The sequence below is a fragment of the Octodon degus genome, unplaced genomic scaffold (genome assembly GCF_000260255.1).
Source record: "Octodon degus isolate 3935 unplaced genomic scaffold, OctDeg1.0 scaffold00005, whole genome shotgun sequence".
Taxonomy (NCBI): domain Eukaryota; kingdom Metazoa; phylum Chordata; class Mammalia; order Rodentia; family Octodontidae; genus Octodon; species Octodon degus.
The window spans coordinates 33,358,552-33,377,131 of NW_004524581.1; the positions used below are offsets into that span (position 1 = coordinate 33,358,552).

Genomic DNA, 18,580 nt, shown 5'->3' on the forward strand with positions numbered 1-18,580 from the left:
CTGGGGGATTGAACCGCGGTCCCTGATGCTTTGCTAAGCTTGTTCTAAGTAGGTGCTTTAGACCACTGAGCCATCTCACCAGCCCCCTAAATAAATACATTTAAAAGAAAATAATTCCACATCCACACCAGGCATGGTGGTGCAAGCCTGTGGTCCCAGCACTGTGGAATGCGCCAGGCAGTTGGAGAGAAGCCCAAAGGGGAAGATGGAGGATGTTGTGCAATCCCCTGTGGGGTGCATCCTCAGCCTGTGACTGCACCCAGCTCAGGCACCCAAACTAGATCAGAAAATGAGGCGCAGAAGCGCCCGCCGGAAGCCCCTTACCCCTGGGGCGTCCCTGCCACGGGGAAACAGCAAACAGTACAGACAGCAGCAGTAGCAGGTGAGCCATCCGGCCCTGCATGGCGGCGGCGACAGGGCCTGGCCCTCTGCAAGTCTCTGCTCTCTGCTGCTCCGCTCCTCCCTTACCCGACGCTACGTGGGGAAGATGGCAGGCCCAGCGCTGGGGCTTGGGGTCTTTCCGGCCCCACCCGGGCTGCGCCCAGCAGTGGGAAGCTCCCTCTCCTCTGCATGGGAGTCAGAACCCACTAAGCAGGCGGGGAGCTGTGGCTGAGGGCAGGGCAGGCGCCTGCTGCCAGACCTGAGGGCCAGCCCAGGGCACAAATGCAGGCCTGGGGACGCACACCTGTAAGCCCAGCGCTCGGGGAGGCTGAGCAGGAGGGGTGCCAGCTGGACCTTTGGTTTCTATTTAATGGCTTGGTCAGACATTGTTTCAAAATAAAATAAAATCATAAAAAGAGCTGGAGCCAAGGAGTTGGCTCAGTAGAATAAGCGCTTCCCTGGTGAGCGCAAGGGGCTGAGTTCAATCCGTGGTTCCGCAAAAAAAAAAAAAAAAAAAAAAAAAGCTGAAGACAAAGTTCAGTGTGAAGACCCTGGGTTCAGTCTCTAATATTACCAAAATAAATAAATAAGTAAAAATTAAAGAACTATCCTCTCTGCTCTATGCAGTAGCCCTCCCACGCCCTTCCTGTCCTTGCCAGGCTGGAGGAGGGAGGAGGAGGAAGTTGCTTCTCTGGGTCTGTGTCTGTCTGTCTCCCTCCCTGGGGTGGGGGATCGAGGGGGATCATGGGGGGTGAGGGTGAGGGAATGCGCATAGGGTCGTAGGGGCAGCCCAGTGGCCAGGGCTCGCTCCCCCAACTCAGGCCCACAACAGCCGGGGCCCAAATGAAGTTTCCCCTCATTTTTCCTCCGTGCAGCGCAGGTCGGCCTGGAGCTCATGGTCCTGCTCATAGCAGGTCCTGGGTCATTGGGAAGGGAGATGCTGGAGCAGCCGTCACAGCCCTTTTCCCAGCCAGGGGCCTCTGGCACTGGGGAGGGCACAAGGGTCCGGGAAGGAGGCCGGGAGCGGAGCGTGGCAGGCCCACTCTGCCGCGGCTCAGGGCAGGTACAGTCAGAGATGCTCCTTACTAAACCTTCTCCTGGGGATGGGGAAGATCACTTCAGAACAAGGGAGACGCTGGGGTGCAGAAGACTGGTCCCCAAGCCTCCCGGCCTGGACCAGGGCTCCTTCCCTGGCCTCCCCAGCTGCGCTCCTCCATCCTGGGGGAAGGTGGGCACAGCTCCCCTCAGAGACCAAGACCTGGGAGCGAGCTCGCTCACTTGCTCCTTGGGACGGAGACGAGCAGGCAGGCAGCTGCGGCCTCGCTCCAGGGCTCCCTTCCAGATCCAAGCCAGCTGTCTAAGCCGGGCCACTGAGGAGCCATGGAGACCGGGCCAAGATGCAGGCAGAAGGCTCCACAGGGGAGAAAGGCCCGGAGCCTGCCTCGGCCCTTGTCTGTGAGCCTGGTGACCACTTGAATGGAGCTACCTCGCCACTCCAGCCAGCATGCACAAGAACGGCCTCCAGGAACAGAGGCAGTGGAGGCCAGGCGTGCGGGAGATGTCTGCGGTGTGATGTGCAGGCTTGGGGGTTTTGTTTGCTTGGTTTTTTTTTTATTTTTGGCGGAACCAGGGATTGAACTCAGGCCATTGTGCTTGCCAGAGAAGTGCTTATTCCACTGAGCTATCTCCCCAGCCCCAGTTTGCTTGGTTTTTGTTCGTTCATTGGTTTTTGTTTTTTTTTTTGCTGGTGGTGGAACCCAGGGCCTGGCCCACTCTGTACAAGGCCAGCCCTCTGCCCCTGAGCTGCACTCTCAGCCCTAAGTGATAGTCCAGGGCTGGGGAGAGAGCTCGGCAGTCTAAGTGCCTGCCTGGGAAGCGCAAGGACCTGGGTTTGATCCCTGGTACCTCATGCCTTGCTGGGGCGGGCTCTGCACAGCCTCTGAAGCTGGGTGGTGCATGCCTGTAATCCCAGAGTTGGGGAGGCTGAGACAGACAAGTCTGAGTTGCACAGAGAGACCCTGTACCAAATAAACAAATAAAAATGAAATTAAATTTTAAAAAGTGGTCGTCCAACATGCGAAGATTGGATAAATACGGCACATCCACTCTATGAACTGTTATCCGGCTCTGAAAAATTCAGGCAGCCAGGTGCAGTCCCAGCACTCCAGGAGGCTGAAGCAGGCAGACAGCCAAGTTCACTCTCAGCCTGGACAACTAGTGACTTAGCAAGACCCTGTCTCAAAATAAAGCATAAAGGGCTGGTGAGATGGCCCAGTGGTCTAAAGCACCTACTTAGAACAAGCTTGGCAAAGCACAGGGACCGCGGTTCAATCCCCCAGCACCACATGCCAGCCTGCCCCACCCCCAGGCGGGCTGAGCTGGCCACACACACACAAAAATAAATAAGTAAATAAAATAAATTTAGAAAAAAAATTTTTTAAAAAGACACTATTTCACTATTTCTTTCTTTCTTTTTTTTTTTTTTTTTTTTTTTTTTTTTGGTGGAACCAGGGATTGAATTTAGGCCCTTGCACTTGCCAGAGAAATGCTTATTCCACTGAGCCATCTCTGGGCCCTTAAGCAGCTTTATAGTGAAACATCTCACTTAGGAGTTGGGACCTTCTTTCTGCAGTTTGCTGTAATCCATATTCACAGTGAAGAACTTGTGTTGATCATGGGGACCCAGTTTGTTCCAGGGTTCTGGGTTATTCTTCCCGTCCCAACTGACATCTGGATTGAACAACGCCAGACATGTCAAATACAGCGCTGCTCCAGTACCTCCTGCTCCAATAAACAGGAAAAGGGGGATCAAGCTGGGATGCTTCTCGGCCTGGGCGAAGATCTGGCGGAGCACATTTGCAGCAGAGGCCTACAGCCCAAACGGACAAAAACAAACCTGTCCGTCCGTCAAGACTAAGCCGTCACCCTACCCGGGCTGTGAGGACTCCCAAGTCACCCGGGACCTCCTACCTCCTCTGCGCCTGCCAGGGAAGCGCTTATTCCACGGAGCCATCTCCCCGGCCTCCTGAGGATGTAATTGCAGGTGTGGATCCAACCACTGGTGGGGGGAGGGACAGAAGAGGAAGCTACGGCAAGATCTCTCTCTTTTCTTTTCTGGAACCAGGAATGACCGCTTGAGCCCAGGAGTTCCAGCCTACTTGGCATCAGAGAAATCTGTCTCAAAAATAAATTAGAGGGGCTGGTGAGATGGCTCAGTGGTCTAAAGCACCTACTTAGAACAAGCTTAGCAAAGCACAGGGACCACGGTTCAATCCCCCAGCACCACATGCCAGCCAGCCCCGCCCCCTGGTGGGCTGAGCTGGCCACACACACACACACACACACACACACACACAAATAAATAAATAATAAATAAATAAATAAATAAATTAGAAGCGGACACGGGCACATCTCAGCACTCCGGGAGACCGAGGCAGGACCTCTAGCCTAGCCCCCAGCACCTTCTCACCTCAGGCTCCAGGGCTGGGACTACGGGAGGGAGGGCACGCAAAGCCAGCCCTGCGAGCAGATTCCAAGGATGACAATCATCCTCACCATCACCATCGGAGCCGTGGTGCGTCATCCAGCGGCACAGCGCTTGCCTAGCGTAACATACTGCTGCTCCGCAAACACAAACCAAAAACCCAGAGTATATGATTTGGGGGGCTTGAATATCAAAACAGCCACACGTCCCCCACAAATTGCGTGCATCAGGGGCCGGGGAGATGGCTCAGTGGAATAAGCGCTTCCCTGCCTGCGTGCGTGGGAACTCGTACTCCTCTTCGGAGCTGAGGAGCTCCGCTTTGCCCAAATTTAAACCAATGGGATTGGAGGAAAAGAGCAAGACCCGCCTCCGAAGCCCTGTGGCCCAATGGGAGCCTCCGGTGGCCCGCGTGCGCGTCCTGGGTGGCACCCGCTGGGCTGCGGCGAGCCGGGTCTCATTCCCTGCCCCGCACCCCGCACGCCACCGCGGGGCCCTGCTGGGGACACTGAGGCGGGTGACGCCCCCACCTCTACCGCCACGGGAGGCCCGGCTGCGCCCCACGCGCGCGCGGGCTTGGCCCTCGGTGTGGGCCCCGAGGTGCAGCGCTGGGGCGCGCGGGGCTCGAGGCGTTGGCCGTGCGCTCGGCGGCGAGGCAGGGTCCCCACCGGGGTGCCGGGTCCCCAACTTCGCCCACCGCCGTCGGGTGCGTGCGGAGCCGGCTCTTCGCGCCTTGCTGCCCGCCCGCCTGGACGCGGCCGTGGGATCCGCGGAGCGGGGTGCTGCGGAGAGAAGAATGGCTGTGCGGGACTGGCGCCGGTGTGTGCCGAGGGCCAGGCGGAGGGCGCGCACGGGGCCGTGCTCCCGCGTGTGCCCCCGTGCCCCCGCGTGTGCCCCCGTGCCCCCGCGTGTGCCCCCGCGCTCCCTCGTGTGCCCCCGTGCTCTCTCGTGTGCCCCCGTGCTCCCGCGTGTGCCCTCGTGCTCCCGCGTGTGCTCCCACGTGTGCCCCCGTGCTCCCGCGTGTGCTCCCACGTGTGCCCCCGTGCTCCCGCGTGTGCTCCCGTGTGTGCTCCCGTGTTCCCACGTGTGTCCCCGTGCTCCTGCGTGTGCTCCGTGCTCCCGCCTGTGCCCCCGAGGGCCCAGCTCCTCCAGGCCCGGACTAGGAGGGCTTTGGGGCGGGGTCCCCTTGGGCAGCAGGGTCGGGATCGTGAGCCGCCGGCCCTGGGGAAGCACAGGCGAGTGGTCTCTGGCCTCGGTACCGCCAGACAGCCTGGATGGAAGAAGAGCGTGCTGGAGGAGGGGACCAGAGCCCCCACGTGGCCCCTCTGGGGCGCTGGCAGCAGCCCAGGAGGCTGAGGAGAGGGGTGGCTCTGGAGCCGGCAATTTCAAGCCCAGGCCAGCGTCTGAGGACAGATTGTGACTTAAGGAGAGGAGACCCTGCCTCAAAAAGGGGGCACTTTGAAAGTGTAGCTCAGTCCGAAGGCCTTGGGTGCAGTCCTGAGCTCTAAGAAAAAGGAAAACCCGACAGACTGGGGAGTTGGTGGCTTTGGCCTAAAATCTAGGAAGTGGCCAGGATCTCTGCTGGGTACGCACCGCTGAGGGAGGGACAAAAACGAGGTCAGTGAGGCCTGGGAGCTAGCGCCAGCGCAACAGTGCATCTCCCTTGTGCTTAAGAGCAGGTCTCTGCGCAAGGGAACCCCGAGCTCCAACCCAGCCTCTCGCTTTATTCTGAGACAGGGCCTCGCCAAGTTGCCCAGGCTAGCGTCAAACGACTGCTTGCTTCCAGAATAGTTGGCACTACAGACATGTCTAGGTTCCTGTTGCTTTTATCAGAAAGAAGTCAGTTAAGTAAAATAATTGAAAATGATAGGGGCTGGGAGATGGCTCAGTGGAATAAGCGCTTCTCTGACTAGCACAAGGACCTGAGTTCAAACCCGGGTCCACCAAAGAAAAAAGAAAGAAAATGAGGGGCTGGAGATATAGCTCAGCAGCACAGGTGCCTGACTGGCAAGCATAAAGTTCCAAGTTCAACTCCCAGTCCCCCCACCCGGCAAAACAGTGAGGGTGACACTAGGCTAAGCTCAAACAAAGCACAGAGACCTCGGTTCAATCCCCCAGCACCACAAGCTGGCCCGCCCGCCCCCTGGTGGGCTGAGCTGGCCACACACTAAGTAAATAAATAAATAAATTTAAAAAACAACAACAAAACCCTCTAGACACCCTCCCCCCTAAAAAAAAAAAAAAAAAAAAAAAAAAAGAGGGGAACTGGGCGTGGTGGCACATCCCTGTAATCCCAATTTATTACAGGCTGAAGCTGGAAGATCTCAACTTCTAGGCTGTCTAGCAAGACTTTGTCTCAGGAGCACACCTGGGATTCCAGCACTCAGGAAGCTGAAGCAGGAAGATCACTGCAAGTCTGAGGCTAGCCTGGGCTACAAAGTAAGCTGAAGGCCAGCCTGAACTGTGAAACCCTCTCAAAAAGACAAAATTTTTTAAAAAAGAACTGCCTCAAGGGGAGAGATTTCCAGAACAGTTGGTGGTAGCAATTGTTTGTTCAAACGGTCTTAAAATTCCTGTTAAGTGGGATTCCTATTAAGGGGATAGTGACTCAGAAACAGGCATAATTCTGTCTTTGCAGTACTGGCAACAACTAGGGGATGTTCTGCCACTGAGCTATAACCTCAGATTTTTTTTTTTTTTCTTTTCTTTTTCTTATTTAGTGGTATTGGGCATTGAAGCCAGGGCCTTCATACTGAACTACATCTGCACCCTGTTTGTTTAAATTTTTGGGACAGGCTCTTGCTAAATTACTAAGTTATCCTTGCTGGGCTTAGATTTGTGATCCTCCTGCCTCAGCTTCCCAGAGTGCTGGGATTACAATGTCCATTCGGTTTGATTTATTTGAGACAGGGTCTCACTCTGTAGCTCAAACCGACCTTGAACTTGCAGCATCCTCTTGGCTCAGCCTCCTGAGCGCTGGGGTCACAGGCCCAGGCCACCATGCATGGCCGCTTTCTTGAGATGGGATCTTGCTAAATGGCAAAGTTGGCTTGGAACTTGCAGCGCTCTGCCCTGGGTAGCGGGGGTCTAGGCGTGCGCACCGTATCGGGCGGTCCCTCATCTGTGATGAGCTCCCCGCCCAGTGCTGGGGATCAGACCAAGGCCTCCGTGCCTGGGCAGCCTCCCCATCGCTGTGCCTTCCACGACCATGAGGCTAGTGCAGCAGCCCCCTGCCCCAGGTGTGGGCAGCACTGCTCAGCTGGCTGCCCCCTCCCAAGGAGGGGGCTCACACCAGTGACCCCGCTATTGTGTGTGGAGTTGAGGTAACACGGCCTTCGATCAGAGCCAAGAGTAGGTGGCCGGCTGTACCAATGTGCTGTGCAGAGATACAGGGATATGGAGCTCTACTACGAAAACAATGAGCCTGGCTCAGCCCTTGGTAGGCTGAGGCAAAAAGATTGCCAGGAGTTTGAGACCAGCCTGGACTGCATAGCCAGATGCTGTCTGGAAAAAAAAAAAAAAAAAGAGGGCTGGGAAGATGACTCAGCGGAATGAGCACTTCCCTGGCAAGCACAAGGGCCTGAGTTCAATCCCCAGTTCTGCAAAAAAAAAAAAAAAAAAAACACTCCCAAAACCAACCCTGGGCCAGAAAGAGCCCAGCAGACTAAGCACCATGTTTGATCCCCGGCACCACGTGCTGCACCAGACCTGCCCCCAGACACACTGAGCCGGCCACTGAGACCTAGTATGGGTCTGCACCAGCAATCCTGGTGCTGGGGAGGCTGAAAACAAGAGGATCACTATGAGTCTGAGGTATGTAGTGAGACCCTGTACCAAATACTAAAAACAAAACAAAACAAAACAAAAAAACCCTGATGAGGCCCTGCAGAAGCCCCTCTTCCTCCCTTTGGTGCCCCGATCGTCTTGTAGCCTTGCCTTCTCTCAGAGCCTCATGTGCTCTGCCCTGGGCAGGCCTCCTACCACGCCTTTCCCACCATTCACCCCTTCTCTCACACTGAGAGGGGCCTCTGCACGGAGCTACACCTCTGCCATTTCTAAATTTTTTACTTCCAGTCAGGGCCTCACAAAATCAGGGTGGGCCTGAATTTGACACCTCCTGACCCAGGCTGCAGAGTGCTGAAGTCACAGGGGGACACCACCAGGCAGGGCTTACTGCCCTGTCGTCCGAGTTATTGGTAGGTTTGCATTGATTCTTTTTTTTTTTTTTTAATTTTTTTTTTTTTTTTATTTATTTGTGTGATCAACTCAGCCCACCAGGGGGCGGGGCTGGCTGGCATGTGGTGCTGGGGGATTGAACCGCGGTCCCTGTGCTTCGCTGAGCTTGTTCCAAGTAGGCGCTCTAGACCACTGAGCCATCTCTCCAGCCCCTGCATTGATTCTTGCATGTGTCATCCCATTTGATGTTTTCTTGGGGGTGGGGATGGGGGTTGCACCAAGGACTCAGCCCAGGGAGGGCTGAGCTATCTCCCCGGCCCTTTTGATTTGGGGACAGGGTCTTAATAGGTTGCCCAGGCTGCGCTTACAGTTGCAATCCCCCTGCCTTGGCCTCCCAAGCATTTGGGTTCCATGTGTGTGCCATCCACGAGACCCCTTTATTTATTTATTTATTTATTTATTTATTTATTTACTGAGAAAAAAGTATATATTTAGAATTAGCCAGCTGGACTCGGTGTAGATGATCCCAATTTTGTTGGCAACATCCAATGCATCATAATCAGGAGCCAGTCGAGCACATGCCTTCTTCTCTCCATCAGGCCTGATGAGGGGATTGACCTTGGCAACGTCGATGTCATAGAGCTTCTTTACAGCCTGTTTGATTTGGTGCTTATTGGCTTTGACATCCACAATGAACACGAGTGTGTTGTTGTCCTCAATCTTCTTCATGGCGGACTCTGTGGTCAGGGGGAACTTGATGATGGCATAGTGGTCAAGCTTGCTTCTCCTGGGGGCGCTCTTCCGAGGGTATTTGGGCTGCCTCCGGAGCCGGAGCGTCTTGGGACGGCGGAAGGTGGGCGACGTTCGTATCTTCTTCTTTTTGTGGCTGTGGATGCCTTTCAGCACGGCCTTTTTGGCCTTCAAAGCTTTTGCTTTGGCTTCAGCTTTGGGAGGGGCAGGGGCTTCCTTCTTTGCCTTCGGCGCCATCTTGGTAAAAAGGCCGAGACCCCTTTATTCTTTACGTGTGAGGTGAGGCCTGTTCCTTCCCACGGCTGGTGAGCTTAGATTCAGAGAGGTTCTGTTACAGTGGCCATGGATACACAGCCAATGGGAGGTGTTTGTATTGTTTTGTGGGGGTACTGGGGTGAACCTGGCCAGGGCCTTTGCATTGAGCTGCATCCCAGCCCTTTATTTTTTGTCCCAGTCGGGTTTGAACTTGTGGTCCTCATCTGAGCCTCCCAGAGTGCTAGGATTACAGCAGGCACCTCCACCCCAGGCTCCCCTCTGGGATTTAAAGGTGAGGCTGAGCACGCTGGTGGTGAGCTGTGTACCCAATGAGCCAGGTGGGCCACAGCGAGCCCAGGGCGTGCGGGAGCACAGGCGGGTCCCCGCTGCAGGGGTGTGCGAGCACCAGGGTGCCTGATCCCTGGGGGTGCGCCGTGGACACGCTGTATCTTGGAGGATGTGCTCAGGTTTATCAGTCAGAAGGGAATCTTGCTCGGGGAGGCCATAGGAATGGGGACAGAAAGGGCCCTTGTCGGGCCGGGGAGATAGCTCAGTAGAATAAGTGCTTGCCTGGCAAGTGCAAGGTCCTGAGTTCAATCCCTGGTTCTGCTGAAAAAGACAGACAGACAGACAGACAGACAGACAGACAGACAGACAGAGCCCTTGTCTTGGTCTTTGGCCCTTGGGAGTTCTGGGGCTTTGAAAACTTTCAGTCATCTCCTCCCATGACCACAGGGGCTGGGAGTTGCTGGAAACCAGAACACTGGAGTCCCCAGTAGTGGGAGTGTGATCCCCAGGATGCCCTCCTTGGTGCACTGAGTCTTTCAACCCCAGGAAAAGCAAATCAGAAGCCTGGGGCTGCGAGGCAGGGCAGGAAGGACAAGCAATCCTCTTTTCTTTTTACTTTTTTTTGGCAGAACCGGGGATTGAACTCAGGCCCTCGCGCTGGCCAGGGAAGCCCTTATTCCACTGAGCCATCTCCCCGCCTCCCCACCTTTTTTTTTCTTTTTTTTTGGGCAGAATGAGGGATTAAACTCAGACCCTTGCGCTGGCCAGGGAAGCGCTTATTCCACTGAGAGGACAAGCAGTCCTGGTCCAGCATGGCATCGGCTGCCCAGGGAATGCCTGATGCTGGGCTGGGGCCACAGAAAGGCTGTAGATGACCATGGGGACTGGCAAGAGGCAGCGGGGAGCAGAGAGCCCAAACCACTGCAAGGATGCGGGTCCAGGGCTGACAGCCGGCCTGTCCTGTCACACACGGACCAGGTCTGACCCAGGGCACTTAGAGTAGGCAGCAGCACGTGCCCACAGAGTGGTGCACAGTGCCAGACCCCAGCACCTTCTCTGGTCTAGGAGGGCTCGAGGTCACCTTTGCTGGCACCCCTCCCCATCCCACCAGGCGCCTCATTGCATGTGACTCTCCCATGCTACAGGCCTGGCTCCCAGCCTCCAGCAGCCCAGAGGAGCAAGCTGAGGGAAGGGCATCCCTGACCCCAGAGTCCCTGGCGCCCAGGGCACCAGGTCCAGGGGAATGGAGCCAGCTATCCAGCGAGATCAGGCTTCCTTCCTTTGTGGCACTTGGGGAGGAACCCAGGGCACCCTCCTTGCTAGGTCTGCTCTACCCCAGCCCACCCCAGACCCCAGGCCCAGGACCTGAGGAGCTCCGCTGGGGGCAGAAGGTGGCGCATGTTCTGTCCTCACAGAGACCCAAGCAAAACAACCCAGCCCGGCTCTTCTTGGGCTCCTGGCTTTTGCAGTGGTCACTGTGGGTGCTGGAAGAAGGGCAGGTCAGCAGAACACTCTGCACATCAGAGCAAGAAGACATCCATTTGTTTATAACAGCGTCTCACTGTGTCACTCAGGCTAGTCAGCCTCAAGCTCATGGCAATCCTCCTGCCTCAGCCTTCTGAGTGCTAGGGTTGTTGTTTGTTTGTGGTTTTTTTTTTTTTTTTTTTTTTTTTTTTTTTTGTGGCAGAACAGGGAATTGAACTCAGGCTCTTGCACTTGCCAGGGGAACACTTATTCCTCTGAGCCAACTTGGTTTTTTTTTGTTTTGTTTTTTGATGGAACCGGGGATTGAACTCAGGCCCCTGCGCTTGCCGGGGAAGCGCTTATTCCACTGAGCCATCTCCCCGGCCCCTGTTTTGTTTTGATGGCACTGAGGATCAAACTCAGGACCTTGTGCTTGCCAGGCAGGCACGTCCGCCGCTGAGCTACTTCCCCAGCCCATCTAACTGCCAGGATAACAGGTGCGTGCTACCACACCTGGCTGAGCTGGAAGATAATTTGAGAGTCACCCAGGGCCCAGCACTCTGCAGTTTACTTGTCTGTTTTGTTTTTTGGACACAAGGTCTCACCATAGCTTGAGCTCTCAGCGCAGCAGTCAGTGCCAAGGCCCAAGGCCCAGGCCCCCCAGTACTGCCAAAGGAAAAGACCAAGGCTCATCCTGCAGCCCTGCCTCTGCCTCCCCACCCACCTTCCCTCCTCCTCCTCTCTCTCTTCCTGTCCCTCCTCTCTCCTACCAGGAGAGGTGTTACCTCTTGGAAGGTTTCTGGGATGCACTCACCAGGCGCTGCTCCAGGCAGAGCCAGATCCGAAGGCCTGGGCAGTGCGGGGCCACAGCTGTGGGCAGGAATGTGAGAGCAACGGGCACCGAGCCTTGCTGGTTAGGTGAGGAAACTGAGGCACAGGGTGTGGGGCGTGGTTAGCGGGGGAGTCAGAGCCGGAGAAGAGGTTACCGCGTTCTGCCAAGTGCCCTGTCAGCTCTGCCAGCTGCCCTGCCAGCTCCACCCTTCACTCTTCTGGCAACATCCCCCAGCACAGCCCTGGAGGAAGAGCCTAGGCCGGTACTGCAGGGCAAGGGCCAGCCCCGCTGCTCCTCCCCTGGGCCTCTGCACCTTCAGAGTGACAGAAGCCCAAAGTCAAATAAGTGGCTTCCTAGCTGAGCCAGGCTCACCTGGGTGTGGCTCGGCCCGCCCAGGGCTTGTGCGCTGCCATCCCCAGACTTTTAAAGTTTTTTTTATTTGGGACCAGTTTCACTCATTTTCCAGCTCTTTAAAATTTTGGGTCAGGATTTCACAAAGTTGCCTAGGTTGGCTCGAGCTTGCTGTCCTCCTGCCTCAGCCTCCACCGAGCTGGCCCCAGCAAGTGCTTCCGGGCCAGGGGAGGTGGCCTGCCGTTGCTCGGCAGCTGCTTTGGTGTGGGGAGGCATCCCCCTGCCGCACCCCCACACAGAGCTCCGATCAGAGCTCCGATCGAGTTCTTCGTGCAGTCTGTGAGCATCGAGCGACCTAGGAGCTAAGTGGGAGGGCTCAGACCTGCTTCCATCTCCTACGAGGGCAGCTTCTGGGCTGCAGACCCGGCAGGAGGCAGGGGAGGGGAGCTCAACCTCAGTGGCCCTGAGCACCCCAGGAGCAGCCTGCGAGGCTCCAGACAAGTTTAACTTGGCATTCAGGTTCGCAGGGTCCGCTCCGGGCACCCACAGGGCGACATGGCGCCCCGTCCAGCCAGGACCAGGTGCCCAGTCTTCTGGGTTCTTTCCAGTAGGAGCCTCTTGCTCAGGCCTGAGCCCCACTACCTGGGGGGCCTGGCAGGGAGGGTCTCCAGGGGCCTGGCCGAGGCTCCGCTCCCTCCGCCCGGAGGGGTCTCAAGCAGACGGCAGATTCTGCATGACAAAGGTGCTGATGGCTCTGCCCTGCGGGCTAGCCCATGAGGCCCCTTAATCCAGCTGCCTGGGGCATCAGTGGCTGGGCGCCCTCCTGGCTGTTAGTGGATGTTCCCGCCTACCCTGGGAAGTGTCGGAGCCCGCGGGTGTGGCTCGTTGCTCTGTTTCTTTGGGTGGGTTTTTTTGTTTTGGTATTGGGAGTTGAACTCGAGACCTTCTGCCTGTCGGACAGGCGCTGTGCCCCTGAGCTATATCCCTGGCCCTGCGGTGGGAGATGGGCACTGGGTCAAGGCCGTGGGACTCAGACTCTCAGGACAAACATTAACAGGCAGCCACCCAGGGCCTCGGCCGGCCACTCCTGGAAGCCCAAGGATGCTTCCCTTGGGAAGCCAGCAGAGCTGCGCCCAGGGTGAGCAGCCTCAGATCCAGGTGCAGGACTGCCGCCCCAGCACAAGGAGCGGCTCCCCAATTTCCCTGGGGCCTTTATGTAGGGCTAGTGTGGGGACCAGGCAGACAGACAGACACCTTCCGGTGCAGGCAGGCACTTGACGGGCTGTTCTCTTGCAAATAGATAGCCGCTCTCGGCCAGCACTGCTGGCCCTCAAAATACCACCAGGCCCAGGAAAACAGCTTGAGGGGCAGCTTAGAGAGGCTTCCTGCACCCCCACAGCTCCTCAGGACCTCCCGCCAGCACCCCTGACTGCTCCAGCCGGGACTTGGCTTGGGGTAGGGGTGCTGGCAGGAGGCCCTCGGTCTCGTCTGAGGCTAGGTCTTTGAGGGGACGGGGTGTCATGGGAGCTCGGTAGGGGATTTTGTGTGAGGGACTGGGGGTTGGGGGCAGGAAGCCGTCCCCAGGGGAGCCATCCAGGCCCATTGAAGGGTTGAGCACTTGTTTAGGGTTGTAGGCTGCCCCCTCAGGGGACTCGGATTGCCCAGCCAAGGCCATTGTCCGGCCCCCTCCCCCAGACCCTTCCAGGCCTCTTTGAACCTGAAGCCAGATATTTTTTCTCCCCACACCCCCTACCTCTTGGGTTTTTCTCCCCCCAGGAACTGAGGTGCAGGCCTAGGATGGGTGGTGGGGGAGGGAGGCCCAGCCTGCTGGGTGTTAGATGCTCTCTGGGTGGGGCCTGAGCTGTAGGTCTTGTCATGAGGGGTTTTGGGGCCTCCAGTCTGGGCTGCAGTTGGAAGTCTCAGGCCTAGTCCATCCAGAGCCTAGGGGGGTCAGTGGGTGGGGGTGCCGTCCCTGAGTCTAGGTGGGAGCTCTGCAGAACGGCTGCAGGACCGGTCAGGCACATCTGCCCTGCAGATAGGAGAATTTAGGCCAGGCGGCTGGGTGCCAGGCAGCCACATGCCAAGTGGCCGAGGCTGCGGGCAGCTGCCTGCAGTGCCGAGATCTGCTTGGGACCACCAAGGTGCAGGGTGAGCTGGGCAGGCAGAGAGAAGAGCCGATGATCAGGGCGCCTGTTAAGCACGGGTGGCCCTGGGAGCTCTAGGTACACACTCAGTGGAGGGGGCCCAGGGAGGGGTGGTGCCAAGGCTCTGTGGACAGGAGGTGGGCACCCGGCTCCTGAAGGCCATGGAGGTGACAAGATCCCCCAGGCAGCTCTCAGCCAATGGGGGTCTAGATGGGAGACCCTGGGTGCCTCTGGGAGGCACACCCAGCTGGGTGCCCGAAGACGCAGGCCATAGCAGGCAAACACTCGCCTCAGTTTCTCCCAACTCCTCCTCCATGCCGGGGCGGGGCCGGAGGTCAAGGCTAGGGGGTGGGATTGGGAAGGGAGGGAGGGAGGGAGGTGTGCCGCCCTCCAGGGCCTATCTTCATTTCTCCAGGCCTCCGGCTGGGGGTTCCCTCCTTCCCATGGCCGGACACCTGCCTTCCGACTTTGCCTTCTCTGGAGGTGGCGATGGCCCGGGAGGGCCGGAGCCGGGCTGGGTTGACCCACGGACCTGGCTCGGCTTCCAAGGCCCTCCCGGGGGGCCAGGAGTGGGGCCGGGGGTCGGGCCAGGCCCCGAGGTGTGGGGTGTCCCTCCGTGCCGCCAGCCTTATGAGTTCTGTGGAGGGGTGGCGGCGTGCTGTGGGCCTCAGGTTGGCATGGGCCTGGCACCCCAAGGTGGCCTGGAGAGCACCCGGCCCGAGGACGAGGTGGGGGCCGGAGTAGAGAGCAGCTCAGAGGAGGCCTCCCCCGAGCCCTGCGCCACCCACCCTGGTGAGGTGAAGGTAGAGGAGAAGCTGGAGCCAAACCCCGAGGAGGTGAGACGTGTGCCGGGCACTGGGCATGGGGAGGGGGCTGGGCCAGCAGGAAGTGGTCACCTGCAGCTGCTGCCCAGGCCCCGAGACCCAGGACCCTGCGGGAGCTGGCCCAGGGAAAACCCGAGGGGGCTGGAGCTCCGGGCTGGCTCTAGTGGGCCCTGCTGGGCCTCAGCCCTGGTCCTGGGCGCTTGTGGGCTTGGCTGCCTGTCCAAGCTCAGGGGGTCCCGTGCCACCACGCCCGCACCAGCTCCAGCCCGGGTGAGGGACCCCTTTTGCCCACCCTTGGCTCTGTGGAAAAATTTGATCCTTATCAAACCCAGGATCTTGGCCCTAGGGTTCAGCAGGGCCTCGGGACTGAAACAGCGCTTATCCCAGGTTATTGTTCTGGGAGGCTAGGGTGTGACTGGCCTCCGACCGACCGCCCTGCTCGGGGGGAGCGGGCCGAGGCGTTGACTTGACCTGCATCGGGTTTTAAGGCCTTGCAGGCCTCCGCCTCCGCCTCGGGGACCACCCTGCTGCACACACACCCTCGGCCCCTGGCGGGGAGCGGGAGGTGCCAGTTTGATTTATTTCAGCCTTGATTACTTAAAAGTTCTAAATAAGAAAAAGAAGTAGTGGGAGACACTCTCTGGCCACTCCGCTGGCTGAGAGGCTGAAAGTCTCTGTCCCTGCTGGGGACACTGCGGACTGTAGCATTTGTCCCCCAAGACTGAACTTGTGAGTATTGACCAATGACCGAGCACAGAGCCTCCATCCGCAAGGTGAGGGTGGATACCGACCGGGGCGACGCTGGACGGTGACGGCTCGGGTGGAGTCCACGTGCCGAGGGCCCGGCTGGGCGGCTTGCCCCTCGCTGCCTTAGTTCCAGCCCTGTCTCTGGGAAGCCTCATTAGCGCATTTCATGGTAGTAACCTCTCAGTGAGGCAAGGACTCCAAGTGTACTCCAAATCCCCCAAATAAGATTTGGGAAAGCCGAGTAGGCGGCTGAGGACATTTGTAGATTTGTGTCAGTGGCTGAGCAGAAATTGGAAGGAAAAGTGGCCTGTTTGGATCTGGTGTTTGCGGCCAGCGCCAGCTCCTTGGGGTGGGCTTCCAGAGGGCGATGGCTTCTGCGGGCGCCCCCCAGCCCCTGCCCCGCCCTGCCACGCTGGGGTGCCCCGAGGCTGCGTCCTCCTCACTCTATCTCCCCTTCCCGCCTCACACCCGCCCCCAGATCGCATGCTTGGAAGCAGGTGACTGCCACCTTCCTTCTTGTGTAGGGATGGTCACCCCATTTCAGCGCCCGTGGCCAGAGCCGGCTGCATCTGGTTCCCTCCCGGCTTCCGTCCACTCCTTAGGAGATGTGGGTGCTGTCCTAACCATCCAAGCACCTGCGCCATCGATCTGCCCGCCAGCTGCCGGTGCCACTGGCCACGGCTCATCCACTGAAAGTGGGCGTTTCCGGACCCTTGAACTCTGAGCCAGAACTCCCGAGGCACAGGCCCCGCCCAGCTCTTCCTTCCACAGCAGGAATCACCTTCAGAGTCCTGTGTTTTGTGTTTCTGAGACGAGGTCTCGCTGTAGCTCAGGCAGCGCTCCTGCATCAGCCTCCCAAGTATTGGGATTTCAGGTGCGGGCTGCCACACCCACCTGGATTCGTGTTTAAAGTCGCCATTGCTTACATTCTCTTAATGAAAAGAGGGATTTGTTTCTAATAGTGTTTGTAAATAGGATATCATGTCTGCATCTTGTACAGCAAATAACCACTAGGAAGAGAGTATGCAATGTGTTAATTATTGAAACTGTCCTACAAATTTGATTTGAAACTGGCTCATTGCTATTTGTTTCTCAATAAAATTAAGGAAAAAAAAATAAAGTCGCCATTGCCCCTGCTGTCCTCTTCCTGTACCCTGCTTGGCTATTTTCCTTGATGCTTTGATCAGCAGGGCATGGGGGCATGGTGATGTGTTTAGCTGCTTAGAATGTCGGCTCTATGAGGTCAGGGCTTTTGCAGAACCGGGGGGTGAACTCAGGCCCTTGCATTTGCGAGGGAAGCGCTTCTTCCACTGAGCCATCTCTCCGGCCCTTGAGGTCAGGGCTTTTGTCCACTCTTAACTGCTGGTTTTATAGAAGGTGCTCGGAGATCTGTTGAATTAACCAGTGAGGATGCAGAAAGATGCAGTAAAAAATAAAGGCTGAGCTGACTAAAAAATGATTGGACACCAAGTACGTGTTGTGATGCCGATTGCTGTTGGTTTTTTGTTGTTGCTTTTTTTTCTTCTGTATTTTAGGGAAGGGTCTACAGGGTGTTCAGGGTCTCACTACTAGATCGGACTTGTAGTGATTCTCCTGTTTACAGCCTCCCCAGTGCTGGGATTACAGGTGCACACCATCATGCCCAGTCTCAATCGCCATTTCAGTGTGCCCCCGGGATCAAACCCAGAGCCCCTGCACCTGCTTGCAGGTGCTTTAGTCCACTGAGCTATTTGGCCAGCCCTGTTGCTTTTTTTTTTTTTTTTTTTTTTTTTCAGAACCAGTGATTGAACTCAGGCCCATGCGCTTGCCAGGCAAGCACTTATTCTACTGAGCCATCTCCCCGGCCCTGTTGTTGCTTTTTGAAACCAGGTCTTACTATGTGGTTCCTTCTGGCCTTGAACTCCTAGCAGTCCTCCTTCCTCAGCCTCCCGAGTGCCCTGCCTACAGCCCTGCACCCTCACACCCAGCTGGATCGCTGGATTTTCTTGTTTTGTTGAGACAGAGTGTCTGCCAGGCAACTCCAGCTCACCTTGAACACGATCTAGCCCGGGCTGGCCTCAGACTTGCTGTGCTCCTCCTGCCTTGGCTGCCCAAGTGCTGGCATTATTTATCACAGGCATGCATCACCATGCCTGGCATGTGCTTCTGCAACACCTGTGCGTGCCACATCATATTTCACTCCCTGGATCCGAGGTGGAGAGTCAAGCAGAGTTTAGGTTCAGCTGAACTCCTTGCTCTGGGCTAAGGCGCCCTCCTTGAGCATCAGGCCACAGCAGAGGTGGCAGGCAAGGGCTCACTGAGCCACCCCAGGCCGTGGTGTCCTCCTGGGGGCCAGGGCTGCCTTTCCACCCCTTGCAGCTGGGCCCGTGTTGGAAGAGCTGTCCCGAGGCACTCAGTGGGCAGTGGAAGGGCGCTTGTCAACTGTCTATGTTCTGAGGCTCTTAGGTGGGCTGCTGAGATAACTTCCCCCAGACCGTTCCCTGGGGTCACTGTGTCTGCATTCTGACAGGTCCTCTGCCTTTTTTCTACATGCAGTCCCAGGACATCAACGCCCTGCAGAAAGAACTGGAGCAGTTTGCCAAGCTGCTGAAGCAAAAGAGGATCACCCTGGGGTACACTCAGGCCGATGTGGGGCTCACTCTGGGTGCTATCTTTGGTGGGTGCTCATCCACAGGGGCTGTGTGGGTGGCCCTGTGGGGAGGGGGCCTGGGCAGGAGCAACCCAGGGCTCACGCCTGCCCCCTGCCTCTCCAGGGAAGGTGTTCAGCCAGACGACCATCTGCCGCTTCGAAGCGCTGCAGCTCAGCTTCAAGAACATGTGCAAGCTGCGGCCCCTGCTGCAGAGGTGGGTGGAGGAGGCTGACAACAACAACGAGAACCTGCAGGAG

The 18,580-nt window shown here is 57.4% G+C and overlaps 1 protein-coding gene and 1 pseudogene across 1 annotated transcript in view; both read left to right on the forward strand.

Annotated features, from left to right (window-relative positions):
• Nucleotides 1-1,755, forward strand: part of LOC101578028 — a 2,516-nt pseudogene extending 761 nt beyond the window's left edge.
• Nucleotides 1,756-14,565: 12,810 nt separating this feature from the next.
• Pou5f1 (POU class 5 homeobox 1) overlaps nucleotides 14,566-18,580 on the forward strand; it is a 5,190-nt gene continuing 1,175 nt past the window's right edge. The window contains exons 1-3 of the mRNA XM_004624500.1: nucleotides 14,566-14,958; nucleotides 18,229-18,349; nucleotides 18,447-18,580. Coding sequence (XP_004624557.1) covers nucleotides 14,566-14,958; nucleotides 18,229-18,349; nucleotides 18,447-18,580 — 648 coding nt within the window. The remainder of the gene's footprint in view (nucleotides 14,959-18,228; nucleotides 18,350-18,446) is intronic.